Source organism: Cyanistes caeruleus, chromosome 15, assembly GCF_971803275.1.
Source record: "Cyanistes caeruleus chromosome 15, bCyaCae1.hap1.1, whole genome shotgun sequence".
In the NCBI taxonomy this organism is placed as follows: Eukaryota; Metazoa; Chordata; class Aves; order Passeriformes; family Paridae; genus Cyanistes; species Cyanistes caeruleus.
The window spans coordinates 14,088,475-14,112,762 of record NC_141715.1 but is presented as its reverse complement, the minus strand read 5'-3'; the positions used below and the strand labels follow the sequence as shown (position 1 = coordinate 14,112,762).

At 41.7% G+C, this 24,288-nt stretch overlaps 1 protein-coding gene across 9 annotated transcripts in view; it reads left to right on the top strand.

Annotated features, from left to right (window-relative positions):
- Nucleotides 1-24,288, top strand: part of SLIT3 (slit guidance ligand 3) — a 468,187-nt gene that overhangs the window by 406,423 nt on the left and 37,476 nt on the right. For all 9 annotated transcript variants that reach the window (XM_086851329.1, XM_086851327.1, XM_086851328.1 and 6 more), the window contains 2 exons: nucleotides 9,589-9,686; nucleotides 15,772-15,911. In XM_086851329.1, the coding sequence (XP_086707455.1) occupies nucleotides 9,589-9,686; nucleotides 15,772-15,911 (238 nt within the window). The remainder of the gene's footprint in view (nucleotides 1-9,588; nucleotides 9,687-15,771; nucleotides 15,912-24,288) is intronic.

Sequence of the window (24,288 nt, the reverse complement as noted above, 5' to 3'; positions counted from 1 at the left end):
CGTCGAGGCAGGAGCACACCCACCACAAACCCTGTAAAAACCCACTCACGTAGTGTGGCAGGCTCTAATGAGGGCTCTTAACAATAAAGCCAGCTCTGAAGAAGTGTTTTGATTTTTGTTAGGCCAGCAAGAAAGCAGATGTTGAGCAGCTTCAGGCATTCACTGTTTGTGCAGTGCTGCACCAGGAGCTGAGCAGTTCAGGGCATGGGGAGCTGGACCCACAGGAGGGCACTGTCATGTTCATTCTGTTGGCAGCGTGGATTATTCCCCCCCTCTTTGGTTTTACTACTGTTTTCCTGGGTTAGTTCTAAATGAATGACCAGACTTCCAATCTTTCTTTTCCCAGGGTAAAGGAGAAGTTTTTATTGGCATTTACTCTGAATTTCAGGCTCTTGTTCTTATGTTTGCCTGGTCCTATTACACTAAATAAAAATTTTTCTTCCTTTGTGGTTTTTCTGCCTTTCAGGTGATTGCTGGTTGCTATAACTCTGCTTAATCAAGTTCTGTTTAACCAGGTCTTAATTTTCTGCATCCCACCATTTCTGCATGATTGAACCAGTTGACGTAGTTGGCTACAGCTGAAAATCCTTATTGTAAATTTCCTTGTGATTTTCTGTCATCTGTTATCCTTGAGGCTTTCTTGGCACTGAGTGTACTCAATAAAATGGCTTTTGGGTTTCTTTTGTTGTCCAAGAACACGAACAGAGATTGTCCTGGGAGGTTGATTGCCTTATTTTCTACTTTCCTTTGGAGATGATGGAATTGATGAAGTTGCTATAAGCAGGCTAAGATGAAAAGAAGAGTAAAGCCACTCCTGTTAATAGAAATGATCTAATTCCAAACTCATTTGGGAATTAGATTGGGATTAGATTAGTGTAGGGATAAGTGCACAAACACTGCAGATAAGATTGTCCCAAAGCTCTCTGACCCCCATGGTCCTTGGGGACCCCTCCTCATACTGCTGAGAACCTCTGAAATAAACATTGGGCTCTTGCCTTTCATAGTGAGCATGTTTCACTTGTTTAGTAGTCTGAAAAATTTATATGCACATTTGATTCTGAAATCAGTGCTGCCTTCTGGGGTTACCAGCCAGTTCAGCCCACTATCAGATTGATTTCAAACAGGATTGCTGCTGTCTATGAGCTGGGAAATCTTGCAGGGGAAGCTTTGCAGTTTTTCCAAAAGCAAAACAGATTAAACTGACATTTCTGCTGAAATAATATGAATTTCAGTGTGAGACCTTTTATCAGCAGAGAGCTGTTGCAAACCAAATGCCTGCATCCTTAACAAACAGAGATGTGCCAGCAGAAGGTTCTTCCAAGGGACTGGGACTCTTCCAGCATCTTTAGCTTGATTTATTTCAGAAACCCAGTGATCTTTTTGGAGAGGTTTTTTAATCACATAATCTCTGCCTCATGTTAGGCTTCATTGTGTTTCTGTTTGTAATGTGTGCCTCCTCTCCAGGCAGGCTGTTCAGTAGCTGAAGTATTAGGCATAGTTAATTTAAAATACAACAATTATGTTTTATTTTTATTTCTTAAAGCACATTGATAGTATTTTTGTTATCTATACAAATGTCCAGTCTTTATAACTTTCTCTCCAGAGTTCACATTGAAAAAGAGGCACTGACTTTGGATAGCCTGAAAGGGAAAGTTTTATTGTCACTGCAAAATGTACTTTAAAATAAATAGGCACTGAAGTATTTTGAAGGTACTAAAAACACTATTCTCATTCATGAAGACTGGTTGAATCAGAGACTACATAGGAAATATTCAGTGTTGGATTTACATCAAATATATTAGGTTGTATTTTATGTATAGAGTCAACCCTCAGCAAAATGAATTATTTCCAGTGTCCCTAATTTTCTTCTGCACCTCTCAAAATGTTCACACAACTGTCTGGATCTGTCACTTGTAACCTTGGAAGCTCTGGAGCACCTGTCCCATCCAGTTTGGCACCTCTGGACTCGTTTCAGAAATGTGCTGTGTGAATTGACTCCATGATGGATTAATGACATATCTCCTGTCATTGATTAAAAGCCCAAAAGACCATTGAAACCCAAAGTGCTTATGTAAGGAGAGGTTTAGAAGGGCAATCAGGATTTGCATGGTAATTAATATAATTACAAAATAAACCTCAAATGCCCACAGAGAATTAAATTCCATACTCATAGGAGAAGAACCAGAGTTTTTAAAAAATAATATGATGAATCCTTGCACTTTGACTTTGACAGGCATATTCTTGATTACTAGCTGGAGAGGTAATGGAAGGTGTATTATACCCTGGAGGGTCATAAATCTTTCTGATTTAAATAAAATGAGGCTTAAGAGAGCAGAGTTTGCCTAATTTGCTATAAATTGACAATAGTGATTTATTAACAAGGACAAGGAAGTCACTAAGAAGTGCTGCTGCCATGGCCAATATTGTTTAATCAGATGCCAGATGAAGCTAGAGGAGGTAACTGTACAGTGCTGAAGATGGTGGGTTTTAAATATTTTCTGTGGTTTTACTTCCTACAGTAACACTGAGAAAGTTTTCAGAGGGAGCTAAATCAGCTGAGTGGTGGGAGAGGGAGCACAAGAACAATATCAGAGTCCCTTCTTTTCATAACCTGCCTTCTGTGCCATTTAGCAAATAGTATTTCTCATGTTTCTGAGCAGCAGGCAACTCTGTTGTAGTATGGATGTGTCAGTGTAAGTGCAGCTGTATAAACAGAGATGCTGAACTGAAAAAATAATTCAGATTGTGCTAGGTAAATCCGGATTTATATTAAAAAACTTTTATTCCAGGCTAGAGGTGGATAAAATTAATTGATTTTTCATGTTAAATTAATTGGTTTCTAAACAGCAGTCCTCAGAAGGCACAGTTTTATTACTCCATACATCCATTGGGATGGGTGGCTGAAGAGAAAGAATTAATTCATGCCCAGTGTGAGTGGGGATTTGTCCTCGAGGTGTGGGTGACTGTAGCAAGGTCTGTGTTCAGAAGGAGGAGTCACAAGATTTTTGTGAACAACAGATGATCAAATCTCTCAACTTCCACCTGGCAATCTGAAAGCAGCCTGATCCAAAATTGCTGTGATATTATCCGTGCCTTGCCAAATAATTTGTATATATGCCTGAGCAGATGGATCTAACTCACGCCCTGCCAGCTCTTCTAGTTGTTTGACCTTGCCAATGAGCATCAGATGCATCTTTTCCAGATTGAGGCTTAGCCATTATGTCCAAGGCCAGAAAGAGCATAAAGAAGGAAAATGGTATCACCTGGATGTGCTGAAGAGCTTCACACTACTGTGTGTGGATAGCAGGGTGTCAGCTGTCTGTGTATCTGAATATCAGTGCAATCAGGAAATCAGTTTCAGATGGCCTCAGTGGTAAAATAACACACCTTCCCAATGCTGTACTGTCCAGCCCTTCCTTTAAAAGAATTTAGGTTCATTTTATATTTTGAAGTTGGTTCCATTCTTCACGCACTTTACAACATCTGTAATTATTTGAGAGCATTCCCTTCCCCGAGCTGTGTTTGCAGAGATCCACCAAGTCCCTCGTGCTGCAGTTAGCACCAGATGCCCTTGTAGCTTCCATAGCTGCTGTAAGACTTGCAGTACATGTAAAACTTCTTTTTATGATCCCATTATATCAAATACTGGGTTTCCCTGCCTTGAAAGGCTCTGAAATACACAACTGTGAATAGAACTTGAGAGAATTTTTCCTACCAAACTTGTAACTTAGCGTGTTGGCTGTGAGGCTGAATTTATGGTATCGGGTTTCCTCGGTCAATTATGCAAAATTCTTCTTGTTTCTTCTTTGTATTTATGGCTGCTGAATGTGTTTATTACCAGGAAAACTGCTGAATGCCTCATTCTTTTTTCCCAGCTTAATTTTCTAGTGGAATTGAGGTTTATGTGATAAAACTTTGTTCCTGAGACATCTCATTCCCTCCTGCCCTGGAAAATTTCAATTTACCTTCCAGCTTTGACTATTTTTGGCAGAGGGATAAAGGTTTCAAGTGGTGATAGAAGTCACTGGTGAAAAATGCTATTAGGTAAAAATTAGCATCAGTTTATACCTTATTGAATAGCTGCATGGCACAGCTTCAGGAAAACCTTTGATCAAAGTTCTCACTTTACTAAGCATGAAAGAAGTAAAACTCAAAGGAAAAAGCTGCATTTAAAAGTTCAAACTGAATTAGTTTTCTTTGCTGTCTGTGTCTTCTGCTGCTTCTGGATTCTTCCCCCTCTCCTTTCCTCTTGTCTTATCCCATCTCATTTTTTTCATATGAAGCATCAGGAAATCATTGTCACACACCACATTTAGCCCTTCCCTCTGCTGCTGGACCTTGCAGGCCTGAATTCAAGGGCAGGTCCCACTGGCACATCCAGGTGTAGCAACACTCAAGTGTGTGCATCAAGCTAGATCAGAATAATTCAGAAAACTGATAAAATCCTTGCCATGCTCTGTGGGAACAGAGCACAGCTCAACCAAGCAGCTGCAAGTCCATTTATTCTTCATTTCCCAAGATTAGGAGGTCAAAATGTTAAAGCTGGCAGATACTTATAGCTTGGAATAACATCCCTGGATATACTCATGGAACATAGTGTTCTTCTCTGTTATCTTTCTGTGAATTTTCCTTTCAGCCTACTATGAAGTGGAAGATTTACTAAGCCTTTTCCCTTAATGTAATGGTTTCTTATTAACTTCTGACCAGGAAAGCCATAAGACAAGTGTTTTAATGTTGGTGAGACTAAGAGTTGGATGTGGATGCATTACTCCTACAATTAGGAATGTAAAGGACAGAGTGTGCAATACAGTGTCTTTGTAGATGTAATTTTGTCTGTTTTCCCTAAAAGCTTTAGCTGTATTTAGACCTTGATAATTAAGTTGTTTATGAAAATTTCCTGGTTCTTAATTTAAAGTCTCTATCAACTATATTTGTCTTCATTTAGTATTTTTACTAAACACATGAACGCTACCATCTGTTCTCCACATATACCATCTAACTAAAATTTATTATGAACACATTGTATGTTGTTAACAAGTCGAATAAACTTTGGTATTTCTGTTGTAGAGCTCATTTTTCCAGCATGCTGTGAAAATCTGCAGTCATTGAACAGGGCTGTAATTAGCTGGAAAGAGGTCTCCCTATTCACAAAGCAGTGAGGTTGGATGGATTCCTGCCTGTCTGCAGGTGTCTCCCTCGCTGCCCAAGTCGTGTTTCTCCTGCAGTGATGGTTTTGTACACCAGGAGGTTTCCACCTCCTGCCTGTGGTGAGCTCTGTGCTGCCACCCCTTATCTGATGTTGGAAACAGGAGGAGGATCACGTTGGGATGGACAGAGTTCAAACCTCTGCCACATGAGCGTGACTGAAACTCTCCATCTACACAGACAATACTGACTCTTGAAAATTAACTGAAAAAGGTACTGAAGTGGTTGAAGCAGTGTCAAGGCAAATGAGTGCTTTTTTAACTATGTTATCCCATGTTCTTCCTGCTGAGGGTTCTTATTAGGTTTTGCTACTTGTTATTGGGTGTTTTATTGATCATGATATAATGTTCCCAGTATTGGATCCTTGTAAAAGCTGGAATTTGGCACAGCAGTGCTGAGGAACAACTTGTAGATACAGTAATGCCCAGTATAGGTAATTTCAACAAAGAAGTGACTCTTTCTATGTATGGTGAATAGTTCTGTTCTTATTCACTGAAATACGAAGCTGGAGCAGCCCAGATAAAGTCTGGACCAGCTGAGGTACTTCAGCTTTAAAAGGGCAGCTGGACTCTGAACATATATGTTTTCTAATAAGTTGCAGAAATTTCCTGTTTCAATGCCTAAATCTTTCCACTCCTACAGAAAATGCGAGAAAATACGTTAAAGTGTTTCAGATCTGATGCTTTCCTATCAGACCAGACAAAAATTTATTGTATCCTAAAAAAGCTCTAGAAGTAAAATATTGTGCACAGAGGGACCTTCATCCTTTTCCTGTGAATTGCTGAGACAGTCCTATCTTCTTGCCTGTCCTTGAAACAAGTCTGCACCTCTATTTCTGCTTCAGACTTCATTAAAAGGCTCTTTAGTCTTGAAGCAAATAGACAATATTCTCCTTTGTAACAACAGTTATTTCCAGGCAATGTGACTCAAGGAGTATTTCCCAACTCAGAGATAAATTAATTTTAGTGATGCTTGACAGCAATTCCATTTTTCCAGTAAGTCTTACTGTAAATCGAGACTAGAGAATTGCATTATTCATTTGAAAGATGTTTCTAGAATGTCTTTAGGCTCTTCTGGGTAGCGACAGTCTCAGACAGAAATAAAAGGGCCTTGCTTTGCTGTAGATTTATTGGTACCACTATTTCCTGCAGCTTCTCTCCTCTCAGAGTTCTTTGTTTTTCAAAGTCTTCCTTGTTAGAGAAGTTGTACTTGCTTTGTGGGCTTGCAATGTGCTATTGATGAAGTCAGCTCTGAGAAGATGATCTTCAGAGAAGGATTAAGTGTTGTTTGCCCATTTATTACAATGAGTAAACTGAGTCAGAGAGACACTAATTTTCTTAAAGCCACATAGCAGCTGAGTGTATCAACTGATTCAGCAGCACATTCTAATGGGCTTCCATGCTGCCTGAGGCTCAAGAAGCCAATAAGTCAGCCATGTTCAGGACAGAAATGAGAGTAGAATTTGTCATGCAGAACTTCATGTGCCAGTGCAAGAGACAGAAAGGTCTGCTCTCATTTTGACATTCATCTTTATTAATTTTTTACAAGAATGTTCAAATTAATCTGAGTAATTACAGTGGAAGTGATGGTACTGTTTTACATGGTGTTCAACTGTGACAGAAATCTTCAGAAAAACAGATGCTTTGCTGCTTGCTCTGCTTGGCTGCCAAGGGTTTAGGATTTTAGTGATACAGGGGTGAAGAGTTTGTATGAAATAGAAGTAGCTGATGTTAGTGAAGTATCAATATAATAATCAATTCTTTAGGGACACAGGAAAAGTATAAAAACCAGCAACTTCACTCCAGTGAGGTGGTAAACACCCAGGATTCAGGGCACAGATGGACAAGAGATGGGCAGTGCTGGAGCAGGGTGGGAGCGGATCAGCGTCACTGTTCCACGGCTCGCATCCGCAAAGTGCTGCGGGCCACATGGTGCCAAAATAAAACCTGCGTGAGCTTCCCTCGGCGCCATCCCAATTCTTGCCTGAGACATTTGGGAAGTCGGGATTTCAAATGGAGAAGGACAGGCTGCTTGGCACACGGAGCAGGGATGGAGCAGAAAGCCTGTGTGCCAGGCCTTGGGTGAGGGCCGTGTGTGCTGCCGGCACTGCTGCGCTGGGGGATGAACTCACAGCAAGGCACGGGGTGACCAGGCCTTTCTGTTGTCCTTTGGAAGTGTTTCTCTTCTGATTCAACTGTGGAGAAGTCTGTCCCTCTTCCCTTGTTTTTGCAGAAATCTCAAAATGCAAACCTGCATCTCCTCACTCTGGGGCATGCTGGAGACAGAGCCTCAAGAAATACAGCTTTGTGAACAAAGCTCCTCTGTGGTGTTAGATGGAATTATAAAAAGGATAATATATACATATATATATATATATATTCATATTGCTGGAGGCCAACAGTATGAGGTCAAGTGCTGGGGCCTGCCCTTGGGTCACAGCAAGCCCTGCAGTCCCAGGCTGAGGCAGAGGGGCTGGAAAGGTGCCCGGGGGGAAAGGACCAGGAGGTGCTGGTCTGCAGAGACTGAACATAACCCCACGTGCCCAGGTGGGCAAGAAGGCCAGTGAAAAGTGGCTTGTACCAGAAATAGGGTGGCCAGCAGGACCAGTTGTCCCCCTGTACTTGGCACTGGGGAGGCCACACCTTGGGTGCTGTGTCCAGTTCTGGCCACCAGCACTGCAGGACATTGAGGGGCTGGAGTGTGTCCAGAGAAGGTAATGGAGCTGGGAAAGGGTCTGGACAAGGAGTGGCTGAGGGATCTGGGAGGGCCCAGCCTGGAGAAAAGGTGGCTCAGAGGGGACCTTCTCACTCTCTACAAGTCCCTGACAGGAGGGTGCAGCCAGGTGAGGGTCAGGCTCTGCTCCCAGGCAGCTGGCAATAGGATAAGAGGAAATGGCCTCAAGCTGTGCCAGGCAAGGTTCAGGTTGGATTATCGGGGAAAACTTCTTCACTAAAATGGTTGTTAGGCATTGGAATGAGCTGCCTAGGAAGGTGATGGAGTGATGCTATGTGGAGGTGCTCAAGAAACAACTGGGTGTGGCACTCAGTGCTCAGGTCTGGTTGTCACAGTGGTGATCAGTTAAAGGTAGGGTTTGATCTTGTAGGTATTTTCCAGCCTAGTGATTCTGTGATAATCTGTGTGCCTCACTTCTTCACAATGAATTCTTGGTTCTTCACATGATTGCAGCACTTTGTACCTGCTGCAAAGTACAAAAGATTTCAGTGGTATTTGGAGGACTGAGCTGTATGATGTGTGAGGAAGAGCCAAGCACCAGGAGTGGACAGACCAGATCAAATCAACTTTTACTAAAGTTCACACTCACAAGCCGATTTGAGTTCTTTATGCCTTGGTTAGGCTTAATTGAGGCTGCACCAATTTCAAGATAAGGACCCCAGAGACAAACTAAGACAAAAAACCAGTTATCTGAACCAAGTTATTGTATCTCCCAAGGTATTTTTCTCCTCTTGACTGCAGTAATCTACCAGCTTTCCAGCCGATGAGCTGGCAAAGGTCCATTGCTAGCAGGATTTTCAGCAGGAAGGGCAGTGATCTCTTGAACTTCTTGTGATTGCTCAGATCCTCTGAGTATTGTGGCTTTTGGGTGGCTTTAGTCCACCCAAGTGTGTCAGAAACTGAAAAGCAAAACCAGGCTATCCAATGTATTTGCCAGTTTTACAAATAGCTTGTTCTATTCAGCAGAATATAATGAGCAGAGAAATTTGTTTATGCCTTGAAGGGCCAGTAAAATGTCAGTGGTAGTGGAGGTTGCTCAGGCTGGTGAGGTTCAGTAAGAGCTGAGGTGTATTCTAGGGCAGTCTTAATCAAACTGAGCCAATGATGAAATCTTGGTGTGTTTCATGCAGAAATTCAAACTCAGCTCACACCACACAAAGGGCCTCTCCCCCATGGGTTCTGATCTGGTAAGGAGCAGTGTGTGCTGTTGCAGGGTTTAACTGAGTGCCTGGTAAAGGCAGCTGGTGAGTGCTGACTCCACGTGGGCTTGTGCTCACCATGTGTGGCCTTCCACTTACCTTTGGTCATGAGTTGTTCTTTTCATTGTAACTAACATTAAAGTGTGTTACAGTGATGGTGAAACCAGCTGTTTCCTTAAAACACTCCAGTGAAAGAGTTCATTAACAGTCTTGAACCTGAAGTGATACTGAGTACCTACCAGTCCCACTGGATAAAGCAGTTGCCCTGCCAAATTCTCACTGAAGTCATGAATAAATCTGATCATCAATAAAGAACATGAGGTTATGTTACGGGTCTGAAGATCACAGACTTCTTGTAAGTGGTGCCATGAGTAGACTGAAGGAGCTAGAGACACTGATTCAGATGACATGAGTCTTACTAACGTTGTTTCTTTTGAATTTTCCCAAATAGGGTCGAGACTGCAGTGTGCCCATTAATTCCTGCATTCAAAATCCATGTCAGAATGGAGGGACCTGCCACCTCACAGAGGCAAATAAAGATGGATTCAGGTAGTAGCACAAAGTTTGTTAAAAATGAGATGATAAAATTTAATGTGTTTCTGCTTTGCATTAATGAACTGTAACAGCTAGTTTATAGAAACTGCTGCATGTGGCATTTCTATTTGCCCTACAAAACTATTACTTTGGTTTCATTGGTGTGACATAACATTTCCTGTGAAACAGGCTTCCTCGTTTCCTCAGAATGGAATATACATTTAAGAGCTCTTGAGTGGTCTCTATGATCTGCATTGTGTTATCTGTATCCTAATTTTCCTTGGGGCATTTCAGTCTCACATCTAAGCTGTTTCTGTATTTGTATAGTAAGCATCTGTTGCTTGACAGCCAGATCCAAAATGTTTTCATTCTGAAGAATCTTGCAGACAAACAGGCTTTAAAGAAACAATTAAAAAGCATGGGGAGATTACCACATCTTAGGCATTGTACCTGCAAGAAAATAACCTCTGCAGCTGGATATTGTGAATTTCAGTTTGCCCATATAACAAAGATGTAGCATAGGTGGGGATACTCCAAGAGAAGTCCAGAAATTTAAATGAGATAGCTGGGAGATCTGCACTGCTGCAGACACTACTTCACAGCTAAGAAAATACAAGTTTGAGGCTTTGGTCACCTGTTGTCATTCAAGTTGCTAGAAAGTTTCTCTTTAAAAAAGAGCTGCTAGAATTTTCATAGATGTGCTCTTCCATGTTTATGCTGTTTCTTGCAAAAGAAGAAGCTGTAAACAGAAGAAATGCTCCAGCACTTCTCTCTGTGCTACCCTCAAGAAGTCCCTGCTCTCAGAAGCAGGTGCAGTACATCACAGGACACAAGTCACTGGTGATAGCAAGTGGAAAAGCACAGGTTGATGGGGATGAAGAGACACTGTCAGGCTCTGTAATGAACAGCAGCTGGAGGTTTTCCATTGTGGAACAGGAGCAGACATGGCCACATCTCCACGAGGGGCAGTTCAGGGCTCAGCTGGAGCACCTGTGACAGCCCCTGAGCAGAGCAGAGGAGGCTCCTGAGTCAAAATGTCAGGATCAGTGGTGGGAGAGGATGGGGAGGCTCAGCAGGTCACAGCATCTCCAAGTGGTTGTGCTGCTTGACAGACTCCATAGATTCTGGTGAAACCACTTCTCTGATCTGATCTGCCTCATCTTGATTCAGATTTTAGCAGGCACAGCAATTTTAGGAGGAAAAGTTCAGGTTCAGTTTCTGCTTGAGAGAATTAATGGTCTGGTGATCTTCACTTTCCTTTCTGCTCACTCATATGCATAGTTTTTCCCAGTTTGTGCCAATGAAACCACACCATATTAGAATATCTCAAATTTGTCACTCAGTAAATGTCATGCATTTTTCAAAAATATAGCTGGTACTAAAAATGCAGTAGTAAAACATTTTATAGTATCTGTAATACTAGAATAAGAGCCTTCAACATATATTTTGGATTGGGTTTTTCTTTAGCATTTTTGTTTTGTTCTGGGGTAGTAGATAAAGACTTTCGAATGACCTGAATTGAGAGCTACATCTGAATTTCTCTCCTGAATTGAATGAATTTTACAATTTCAGAGGCTTTGCTTCAGTTCCAAATGAGCATTGTTTTTGCAATCCTTTATAAAACTGCGGGGGTGATTTTGTTGCTGAACAACATTCGAAGCTTTTCAGGGAAGGATTCTGCTTTTATAGTTATTTATGTAGTTTCAGTTGGTCTAATAAAAGACACATAAAACCATATCTCATCAAAATCCTGATGCATAAAATTGAATGTTCAGCATATGCATTGCTCCATTTCTTGTTTTTAATTCAGTCAGTCCATAACCTCTGTGGCTCTGCATGACTGTGGAGCTTTAGCATGGCTTAGGGAAATGTGGTGTGGAGATGGAACAGTCAGTGACAAGAAAGCTCTAGAAACATTTCAAGATTGAATTTGGTTGGTTAGGTTGGGGTTTTTTGGTGGGAAATCTCTCCAGTGGATGGCAGCAGTCAGAGTTATGTGCACAGAAATAGTGTTCACCAGGATGGAAAAACGCTGCCCTGCATTATGTGCTGTGAGGAAGCGGATGTCAAAAACATTTTCATGAGAGGCCTCCTTGGATTTTTTTGTTGTGTGGCCTGTAAAAGAAATTATATCTTCTGTATATTCTCTTCCCTAGGGAAATATATTCATACACAAGCCCTGCTGCCAAACTTGTCAAATCTTTACTCTTGTAAAAAAGAAACTTAAGCCAAAGTTCTCTCCCTATGAAATGCCAAGCTGTTTAACTCTCAAGTTTCTGTGGCCTTAGACAAGAAAAGTACCATTTGAAATAATGCTAAGATGGTGATGATACCCCTAATGACAGGAAACTCTTAGTTATGACTGAGATTCCAGCCCAGTGCCCCCACTGTGCCCACAAGGGCTGTCAGCAGCAGGGACCTGAGGAACTCAGGTTTGCTGGAATAGCAGATGCTGGTGGGACAGCCAAGGGCAAAGGTTCAGCTGGAATTACTCCATCCTCTTTTAGCCTTGCACTTTTTCAATCCTGAATAATTTTCATATTCTCTTCCTTCAAGTAGGGGTGACCTCTGTGTTGAAGAGTAGGTGAGTGACACAGCGAGGCTCAGAGGAGCAGAAACGGGAAGTTCTTCCTCCCTTTGAATTGCTCGTTCTAATCTAATCTGAGTCTGCCTCGACAAAAGGTTGCCCAAAAAGTCATTTATTAAGGGTGATCAAAGAGATGGCCAGTGAGACATGTCCTGGTGGCTCAGCACGCCTGGAAGGGAGGCTTTGGCAGGAGCAGAGCTGTCAGCTCTGCTGCACTTACCCACGGGCAGCAGCTGATCTCCGATAACCTGCAGTGCTGGGACACAAAGGCTCTGCCTTATTTTAACTTTTCTCCTTATAAAACCCCCTTCGTTTCCCAGATTGCTTTTTTTAGCATTTTCCACAAACCAAGTGCCCTCATAAATGTAAAATCCTGGAACTGATTAACTGCCTAGTGTTAATTCTGCTTAGTTCAAGGAAAAACATTGCACTTCCAGACTTACAGGCTACTCCATTGGGATCTAGACATAAAAGGCATCTTTACCATGAAATTGTAATATTCCTGAAAGAATTTACTATATCTATTTAAAAGCTAATAATTTTTTTTTGGAAACTTGACGCACTGTATGAATATCTATCTTAATAAACTGATTCTAAATTGTTTCATTAGAGTTTATTAAAAAAATCTAATACAGTAAACTTTAAAAATTGCCAGCTTAAAAAAAAAACAGCTTACAAAATGCTTTGGGTCCAAAAGTTTACCCCAAAATATTTCCATTAAGCTTTGTGTTCCCTTGCAACTTCATGAGGATAATGGGATGTTATTTAATTTTTTATAGTAAAACATAATGCCAATCCCTGAACAGAAAGAACAGGGAATTTGGACTTTTAATAAAACACAGCAACTTAGGAAAGAGTTGTTTTCTGCATGGCTCCATTGTTTCCAACATCCACATGAAATGCTGTCTCACACTGCTTCACTACTGAGTCATTGCAAAGTTTTCATCATTGTCTCTGGAATTCATTTTCTCCCTCGGTCAGCTGGAACCCAAATTTGGTGACCTTCCAGTCACTCAGCAGACTTCATTTTTCTTCTAAGTTTTTTCTAGGAGAATACATACAAACAGTCCCAAACTGCAATTCTTTCAACATGTGGTTCAATCCAGGACCCAAGTTGTATGTTTTATCTTTTAATTTCAGGCCTCTTATCTGGTACAGTTGAATGCAAATCAAAATAAAGAATCCTATATAAGCAATAATGCAAAGACTTCCTATACTACATAAGGACCAGTAGCCAAATGTCATCAATTATCCTGACATTTCCCTGAGTATGGAATGTGTCCTAATACTGAGCAATTTATGTTAACAATCCCAAATGAATTGTTACTAATGGTAATTCCACTGTGAACCATTACTGTGATAGTGGTTAATAATGTCATTTTTAATTGCACACATCCAAGCTGTCCCAATCATTTTGTGGAAGGAAAATGGTGTTATGTTCACATAAAAAAATCACCAGCACAAAGCCACTCTTGTTGCCTTTCTTTAAATGACGAGAAAAATTTCTGTTCCCAAACTGAGACCTTCTCTTCCAAGTTGCAGCCTGGAGCATATTTTTATGACTGAGTTATAAACCCCTGAAAATGGAGTTTTGTAATCAAAAAGCAAGACATGATGAATGTATCACTGTATTTGATTAGATGTCTTTAACCCCCTCCCTGACACTTGCATTGCCACAAAAGATGGTGTGCCAGCTCTTCTTTCCTCTCTGCCTCCTGTGATCCTCTGGCTCTGGGTCAGCAAGAGGACATGCTTTATTAGTAATAATGAGCTTGAGACAGGAAAAGAAAATATTCCTCATTGATTTAGTGTGTCCTAAATTGGATTTATTGGAGCAGTTTGGTTTTGGTTATTCATGGTGAAAGTTTTCTAACCCTCATGACCTGTGGATGGTCCTTGCAGAATGAAGATGACTCTGAATGTGACCAGTGTCTCTCTTCTATACCCAGCTGGAAGATCTTAGTGTTGTGGTGGCTCAAGACAAATTCTCCTCCCATTTTTTCTCCTCTTTATGACTCCTTTCTGAGATTGTACATCATGAGGAGTTTAGCCTAACCCTTGTGATCCAGCCTGGACTGCTGAGGGTGGATGCAGAACTTTGTGCCATCCCTCCCTTGAGAGTCTCTGTGCCCTGCTCAGGCTGTGGCACACAGGAGGAAGGGAAGGAAAAGTCCTGCAGCTTTCTTCACAGATTTGGAAGAACTCCTTTTTCTCCAGGGCTTTCCCCATCTCCAGCCCACGACACCTGCATAAAGCAGGATAACCACCTCAGGTCCACTTTGTCAGAGCTGAAAACAGCACCCTGCAGCTATGTCTGCCTTGGAAATTCTCCTGGTTTCCAAAAACAGTGGATGGCAATTAGTGTGACTGCTGTAGTGCTCTCTGGTTTTCATCCTCATCAATCAGTAGTGCTTTTCACTTGTTCAATTCCTTTTCTGCCACCAGAGCCTGCATAAGAAAGGAAATGAACAGCAAAATGAATGTGTAGTTTGGACTGGGACTCCAAACAGCCCTTTCTGTGACTACTGAACAGTAATGCTGGCACTTCAAAACTGACATTTCAAGTATCATTGCTGGCTTCTCAGAAGCCCCTGATATTACTGCAGCACTTAACTCCTGTTTTTAGACTCTCTTTTAGGAAACTCTGGCCTCCACCTCTCCATCACTTACAGATAGTTTAAAATATAAAGGTTCTGTTTGTAACCTTAGCTTCTAGATCTAGAGAGGAAATGGAGATTGAAAAAAATGCCATTCTTCAGCCATTTAGTTTGCTACCCTCCCTCTAGGGACCATACATCACACTCCTGTGAGATAAAATGTCTAGTGCAATTATTCTTCACTAGTGTCCACGTCCTCACAGAACCATTACTAGCTCTGCCATGGTCTGTGTTTTAGTTGAATTATCTGGGCATCATCAGCTCTTCTCCAAATACATGTTGGGGGAGCTGCAGACGTACTGAAATCTTACAGCACTTGCAAAAGCAATCATTCCCAAACATTTCTTGTTTGAACAAGTGACAAAGTAGTAATGAGAAGAAAATGCTCATGTCTGTAAACTCAACTCAAGCTGCTGTTCTTTGAGGAGACCGAGGTATCTAAGAGCTGCCAAGTTGTCCTGTGATTGTGCAGCAGGCAGATGTCCACATTCTCACAAAAACATTAACAGGGAAGCCAAGGATTTGCATATTGTCAGGAATGTTTACTCTCCTGCCCTGGAGTTGCTTACTTCAGCTAAGGGCCAGAGTTATCAATAAAGCAAGCAAAGGGAGCATGGCAGAGGCTGGCTTCTGAGGATGATTTTTGTCTTGTGTAAATAATTACATGACCCCAGGAACCATCAGACTGCATCCTTCACCAAACATTTGGGGTTAAATTGCTCTACGCCTCACAGCAGCAGTGAATTTGGCTCCAACTGACTCTTATATGTTTTAATTTCAGCTTTATACCTCAGAACTCTTGTCCCTTTAGATCCATGCTAATTTTTATTTATTTTTTTTTTTTTTGCCTCCAAAGCTGCTCTTGTCTTCTTGGGTATGAAGGGGAGAGGTGTGAAATAAATCCAGATGACTGTGAAGATAATGACTGTGAGAATAACTCTACGTGTGTGGATGGGATCAACAACTATGTGTGCCTCTGTCCTCCTAATTACACAGGTAAGAAAAGGCCACAACCAGAGAACAGGAATCCATGAGAAGTGCCTGAAGGGAAGGGTCTAAATGTTTATTTAGTGCATGAGCATAAAATTAACTGAAAATCCCCTTTTAAACAATCTGGATCTCTTCCTGGAAAAATGTTAATTCTACTAATATTGCAATATATGTGCTCATAAACATGACCACTTTTCTGGGTCAAAGTACTGATGCCTGATTATTAAATACATTAAGAAAACTGTATTTAAGGGATCAGAGAAGTCTGTTCTTCAGTGTGCACATTCTCAGTACTGAGCTGAGCCTGATATACACCTGTCCTGAATCCATTAAAACCTTGGCTTAGGGTGCATGGCTTTCACCTGAGATCTCAGAGGTCTGCTGTTGAATACAGTGAGCCTGATGATGTGCTGCTCAGTTCCTGTCTCTGTTTCACAAGTGGGCAAGCAAAGGCTGTGTAGGAGGCTGCAGGCTCAGGTGTTGTCCTCAGTGTGACCCAGGTCAGGGAGCAGGGTCAGCTGCTGGGTCCATGGTCACAGGGGTTGGTGATGGAGTTAGAAATGGGATGAGTGTTTCCAGTACTATCCTGCATTGCAGATAAATTCCTTCCTAAACCTTCTGCGAGAGCAGAGACTCTCCTAAGTGGAATCTAGAAATGGTTTTCCTCGAGCCATTCTGGAGCATTCCCTGGACTCATTCACACGGTGTTAGCCCAGCCCTCCTGGCTCAGCAAGGAGGGTAAGGAAACACCTGCAGGAGTTCCTGCTCCAGCCTTTGAAATGGGGTTATTACCTCCTGAGCATGGAGAAGCAATGAAGGGCTTCTTGTACACTGGAATATATTACATGTCGGGGGATTTAATGGGGATCAAGCTTGAGTGGCTGAGTAAAGCAGGAGGAAAGCTTCTAGAATTTCCAAACTCTTAAAATACTTTTGTGGCTGATACAAAGGAGGCCCATGTAAATCTTCAGCTGAGAAAAGCCTTATGACTCAAATGTACATTTATTGGGTCTCTAAAATCATATTTCTGCCAAAACCTAAAAAAATTCAGCTTAGCAGAGTAAAGAGTTTTGCTTGTAGGATGTTGAGCCCATTGTGCTTACTTGTGCACTATTTATGTCAGCTACTCTTGGGTGGTTTCTAACAAAACCCAATGCAAGGAGGCAAAGTCTTTACATTTACAACAGGAAATGGATTTGACCAGCCAAGAAAAGACATATCCAGTAAGGAACTGAATCCAGCATATATGCAAATGCACTTTCCTTTCTGCAGGATTGTTGCAGATTTTTTTTTTCCCCCAGACAATAAATGTAAGAAAGAACTAGACTGGGATTTCTTCTCAAATGGCCATCTGGATAATGGCCAGGGAATTCATGTGATACTTTAGAGCCAGTTTTGAAATATTTTTACTCAGCTTACAGTGGGTTTTGTTTCATTGATTTCTGGCTTTGGGTATTTTTTTTTACCTGAATGTTGTCTGTGCTGTGCCTATGGTGATTAGCAGGAGTTTGTCAAATACCAGACCTCACTGTTGCCATGTGGGTAATACACAGCCACACAGTAAGCATAAGCTATTATGGTGCAGGCAATAAGCTTAATTACAATTGGGGGGAAAAATAGTAATTTTTTAAGAAATTAAGGAAATGCTGCCAGAAAAAGTAATATGAATTGCAGGTGAAAAAGGTTTCAAAATAATTAAATAAAATAGAGGTGTTGCTTAAATTAGAATCTGAAGGGTTACAATAGTTTGTGTTGCTTAAAATAGGAAGAGTTTAGTGATACCAGATTTGCCTTAATCTGCTTTCCCTCCGTTTTGGAGGGGGATATTTCATCAGACCTGATCAGTCACCTGGAAGGACTGACTGCAGTGCTGGGCTGAAATGTCCCTCAGAGCCACCCTGGCCTCGGAGCAGGACAGGGAGCAGCATAAAATGGCTGGAAGAATTGAAGCCATCAGCCAAACAAAAGTACACACAAGCCAAGCAAACCAAGCAAATGCTTTCAAGGGTCCTTAGGAGTTGAATCCAAACACAAGAAATGAGGCATCATGTGGAGTTGCTCAGTTGACTGAACAAAAGTGAAGGAAATGCCATGGAAGCACAGAGACAAGCTATGAAAGCACCTTGCAATGGTTTGTGTGTCTGACCTGGAAAGAGAGGGATCTGCTGACCAAAGAGTTTGACTGAAGTCTCCTGTGACATCCAGGGCATCTCTGTGTATATTCTTTTTAGATGAACCTTTTTGTACTGAAGGAATATCTGACACTACTATGGCAGTATCTATTAAAAACAACAACAACACAAGAATTAGGTGCAGCTGAGTTCAGTATTGCATAGTGTATGAAGACCAAGAGTTCAGAGAGAAAAGCAGTTCACTCCAGGGGTCAGGAATGCTTATTCCTGTGCTCAGAGCTGTGTACTCAGGTACCTGCCTCTCTCTGATGCTGACTGCACTAAATGTTGTGTTACCAAACCGTGTGTGTTCCAGCATTGCAAGTACATGGATTTGATCTACAGGTGGATAAGCAAGGAATGGCAGGGGTGTAGAGCCCAGGGAAGCAATTTTCCTGTGAAGTAGTCTGGGAGACAATGAGCTCAATGCCTGAAAGGGCACAAACATCCATAGCCAGGCTGTATGTAGCAGGACAGAAAATACAGTTGATACCTCTTCATGTTGTACCCAAATATTATCCTTAATTCTGCTGTTAACAGGTAGTAGCAGGCAGAGTAAGCTTTTTGTTTTCCTCACCAACCCTTGTATGGAAAATAGAAATCTCTTTGAAAGATTGACTGGCTGGGTTTTGTGGCTGAACAAATCCAGACCATCCATTTTTATTGGTGTAATTATGCAAGAGTTGTTGGTTTCATGTACAAATGGGATTTCTCAGCTGTAGTTAGCCCCCACATCCAGTCAGGAGTGGTCTGTCTTGCACTGGAGCTGTTTCTGCACTGATAGCCTGGGATGTTTGCATAACCTGAGCTTAGAGGTGCCCAGCTCAGTCATTGCAGATTCCTGCTTTTCTCCCCTGCCAAGCAGGGAGCCTGAATCCCTCATCACTCCTGTGCTCTTGGTTGCCACAATGCTGGTAACACTGCAGCGATATTTCAGTAAACTCTGCATTTATAGAATAATTGTAACACAGAAAATAGTCTGAACGCAGGGAGGAAGATCCAAGAGTGTGTATGTGTGTTGTTCTGTAACAAATTGTTAGGGTCCCCCCTTGGCTTAGTTGAGTAATGGTTAAACCATGATAGTAAATCTTATGTTCTTAAATGAAGTACAGATTGAAAATGAATGTGATGAAAATTTTGACTGTTGACAGAGTCACAGTATCCAGGCTTTGTTTTTTTCCATACCTTAGTGTTTTCCTGCTCTATCTGCTGTCTGTCTGGTTTTACTTATTATAGCCTTTTTAGGGAACAACATCCCAAATTATGATGCATGAATTTTGCTTTCATTGGCTGGAAAAATAAAGGCCAAAAATCTTTCTTCAATTAATAAGATTTTGCAGTGTTTTCTTTTAAAATTCTTTGACAGTCTTTCCCCCGACTCAGAGTAGATGAAAAATGGCCAATTTGTTAAGTGACTGCTGAGGAAGGAATTTCCCACACTCCATCCCCATTTCACTTTCCTTTAAAAAAAGAAAAAAATCCCACACCAAAAAGCAGCCCACTCTCATACAATAGCCTCCTTCCTAGTTCTTTTCCATCTATTAACTTTAAAACAATGTGGAATTACAAATGGATTCCATGAAGTAGTAAATGCAAGTTAAAGAAGACAAAATTGAGAGGAGTGGAGGCAGGCAGCTGAATGCCATAAAAAAGCTTCAAACCCATCCCCACCATCACCAGGTTTTTTCACCATTCTTAAAATCATTATTTTCAATATTTGTTATCTGTATATAAATAACCAAACTGACACTCATGCCGTGTAGCAGAGTCCTGATGGCTTTAATTGTCTGCTGATGTCTTCTTTTTCCTCTGCCCAACTAATTATTCTAATCCTGAAGGTAAATTATAAACATGTACCCAAACCCAGCCAGCTCTGAGGGGTCTGGGGCTGGTTTATGACCTGCTTGGACTTTGGGTGGTTCACAGCTCCTCCTTACAGTTTTGTAGGCTCTCCTTCCCTTCAAAAAGAAACATTCACAGTGACATCAGAAGAGAAGGATATGTACTTGATCAGCCACCCTGGTTCTTGTCCTTTTTTTGTATTTTCCTAATCTCTGCCTTTTTGGCTGTAGCATGGCCTGTCTCCAGGTATTGATACAAACGTTGTGTTTTCCCTTCAGCTTTGTGGTGTAGGAATGTAGGGCAAAATTCAGAGAGCTTTTCCCTTCCATTCCTTTTCCCTTTTCACTGCTGTTACAGACCATCACTGCTTTGCTCATAGCCCTAGACTCAAACACAGAATCTCACCCCTGCAAAGTCATCCTGTCCTCAGCCTCCCTGCCTTCTGTGTCTCCACGTGAAGAGGGGTCCAAACATACACAAAGGAACAAATGGGCTGCACCAAACATGTCCTGGGTGCTTTGAATGCTTTTGTGCCTCACCTGCTAGTTTATTTAGTTTTGTTCTTTGCTGTGACTTTTCCTCCTCCTGATTTTAGCAGAAGCAGAAATTTGTAGCAGTTACACACCAAAAAAAAAAAAAAACAGGAAATATATTCCTATTTGCCAAAGATTCTAAAAAGCTTCAACAATGCCCTCACCTCTTTGTTCTGAAACCTAAATAAAAAGCAAAAAAAAAAAAAAAAAAACCAAAAAAAAATTGTGGTTTCCACTACTGAAAATAGGTCTTTACTAAAATACACAGTAATCCATGGCAGAGATGGCAGGACCAAGTGTTTTAAAATAGTTCACTTCCCTGGGAAAAAGCTGCAAGCAGTTTGTATCACTGAAAAAAAATGTATCTCAAAATAAATAATAACAAAATAAAGCTAGGAGCTATTTCTGGTTTGATGTGTTTGGAAGAGAAGGCTAAGATCTGTTTTACCTTAGGGGACCTTGTGGTGTCCTGTGGTAGATGGTATCTGTGAGTTTTAGAGCCCAGGTCCCTGTTAGTGATTAAGATCCCTTTTCCTGGAGTGCACTGTTGGGATAACTGTGTCTGCCAAAGCCAAGCACCCACTGCAGCTCCAGGGAGAGCTCCAGGGAGAGCTCCAGGGAGAGCTCCAGGGAGAGCTCCAGGGAGAGCTCCAGGGAGAGCAGCTGTGTGGGGCTGGTGGCTGCTCCCATCCTGACTGCTGTGACAGAGATGTGGCACCCCTGAGGCTCTGTCCCTGGACAGGCTGAGGTGGATCATGGCACTGAGGCTGCTTCTCCCCCCGAGTTTTTGCTATGGGAACAAGGAGGTTTGAGGTGCTGTGGCTCAGCCTTGTGGTTCCACAGGGATCTGGACTGCCTAATAAATACTGAAGGCTTAAACATGCACTTCACTATCAACTCCTTTTAGATTTTGGAGCTTCAGCCATAATTTCCTCAAGACAGAAAAAATGTGGTCAGAGTTTAGTGTGTTTTCTTTCTTTTTATTTGAAGGAATTCTGACTTACATGGAAGTTTCTCAGTTTTAGTTACTTGGCAGATGTGAAGTGTACTTGCTTTCTGCGTGAAACACAAAAAGGCACCCCACATTTCCCAGTTGTGTAACTAGGAATGAGAAATGCTGGAAGACCTGGAAGGTTTGGGCTTTGTTCAAGAGCCTAAGCCCATTTCCAGCCCTGTTTTATGAAGAGAGAACCACATGTCATTGCTATCAGATTGGACTCTTATCTGATCGTACTGGGAGGAAATAGCACAGCAACTGGCAGTGCTGCAGCCTGTCCCAGCCTCAGTGTGGGTGTCCTGCTATGCTGGAGTGCTCAGCTCCAGGATCTCCTCTGGTCAAACTCCCATCTGTAAAATGTAAAGTGCCATGTCTGTGGAATAAGATGTGCCAGAGAATTCCTGCTTGTTCATCAGGACACAGCGTGTCTGTAAGAAGATGGAGTGCCAGCTACTTGTGTCCTTTAGGATGGGGAGAGTGAATTCATCCTCAAACGGGATGTGAGAGTCATTAAATCCAGTCTGTCAAGAAACACAGGGGGAAACAAGGAAATCAGTCAGCTCCTGAAGAGCTGTGTGCCACAGAAGGAACAGTGTGTGACACGGAACTGGAGCGGTTCTCAGAGAGCTGCAGCCTGAGGGAAGGAGCCACGCTGGAGGAGTCCATGAAGGACTGCATCCCATGGGAGTGCTGGAGCAGGGAGCAGAGTCAGGAGGAAGGAGTGCTGGAGACAAAGCATTTTTAACAGGCTCCTGCCCCCACTCCCCACCCCCTGCTCAGACCAGCAGGAGTCCACAGCGTGTCCAGTGTCCTCTCTGCCAGCCCAGGAAGGACATCTCACATAACGTGGGACATCTCAGGTGTGACTTGCTGCACTAGGTTGTGTGGATAACTGAACTGATCCTCAGCTGATTCCAGACAATTGGAAGGCATCCATATGAATAAGTGCACTGAAAAATGTAGGGTGTCCAGCAAAATGATGATCTTTTCCAGACACAGTGGTTCTGAGGAATAATAGTGCTTTAGGCACGACAAGGTCACCACCTTGTAGGGGCACTGGAAATTGTCTGGTTCAGTTAATGCTTCACACACTGCATTGTGTGGCATTTGGGATGCTGAATATGGTTTTTCATACTTCAGCAGTGCATAGAACACATTCCTTCTTCAAGATTCTGAAACAGTGAAAGGATCATTATTTCCCTTGTCCAGATCTGCTTTTACCCATTCTCCTTTTGTTGGATCATAAGGTTAGGGAGAATTGCTCCTTGAATCTGAAAAACCAGCCACTGTGGGAATCCCAGTGTGCCATTGAACTTAAGGGGTCCAACTTAACAGGCCAAAACCTGATAAGTGAGAACTTGGGAGTTTTCACCAATTAAGACAGGATGAAAAGCATAAAGTAACTTTTTGCCTGCTGAGTATTGTGGGCAGTGTTTGTCAAGCAAGAGCAAACTTCAGTGATCATGCAGTATTTACTCTGCTACAGTGCATTTCAGGTGATTTCTTTTATGTTTTTGTATCTAACATGATAGCTTTTGCTGCTGAAGGATTTTCACAGAGTTTCTCATTTATTCCTTGCAAGTTGAAATAATTTGGAAGTAAAAAATTCATTTTTAAATTTTCTTAGATGAGCCTCAAATCATTTTCATCAAACATCAACAACATTCCTTACTGAATTACTTCCTTGGAGGAACACCCAACCATTTTTAGGTTCAGTGTTCTGAAACTTCCAATTGGCACTGACTTCTTTGTAATGACTGGACAGAGAGAAGGGGAAAACACAACACAGAAAACATTTCTTCCAATACAATTTATTAGATATAAAATGAGTAATCTCCTATGAGAAAAACAGCACAGTGTGTTTTATTAGCAGCAAAGAGACAGGTTCCATTCGGACTTACCTGGCAGAGTTCAGAATGTTGCAACACTGTTTAACCACTCACCCTGTGCAGCCTGGAAAAGTTTCCATGCTGTGGATACAGGCCAGGCTTTCTCCATCCTTTCTTCACCAGAAGCACGTTCCTTTTCCCAAGTAATATTGTGAAATTCTCGACAGCATATTTACTGCCAGTCTTGCAGGCCCTACTAAAGCTTCTCTTGCGTTAAGGATGGGGATATTTTCTAAGCTGTTTTGTCAGTATATTACAACAAAGTATCGCCCAAGTGACACATGGATCAAAAGAAAAATCATTGAACTCATTGGCTGCAAATTGGTGCTCTACATTGTTTTTTCAGAACTGCAATTTCACTTAAAGATAAATAAGTAAAATACTTTTACTGCATCCAGCTTCTCTTACTGATTAAGGAGGAATAGTGTAGCTTGGATCCTGGTTTAAAAGTCTAATGGGGCATGAAATAAATAGCTCTCATGACAGCACAGAACAGAAAAAAGATAGATGATTATTAAACTGTGTGTAAAAGTCATCTTTATTGCCCTATTGTTGTTTTGGCTTCGTTCTGAGACGTGGGGAAGGCTACAAAAAAGCCTAAGTGTGTTTCTTGGCAGCTCTTCATAAGCAGGGAGCCCTGTGGAAAGCCCCATGAAATTCATGATTCTGTTGAAAAATAAGGCCAGGAAAATGTTGCAAGAGGAAAAAAAAAAAACAAACCCACCAACAAACCCAAAAAAAAACCCCACGCTGTTTTTTCTTAAGACAATGTGAGTAAAGGGGACAAAAAGGAGGTAGTTTTGAAGGAGCAGAATGCCTTGGCTATCATTCAAGGATTTTTTTTCTCTCTTATTTTCCTTTTTCCTCTTTTTTTTTTTGAGTATGAGTCAGCAGCAAGGGGAGATCATCCACCTGTTAGAGTTCTAGAGTTCCACCTGTCATTATAAATTG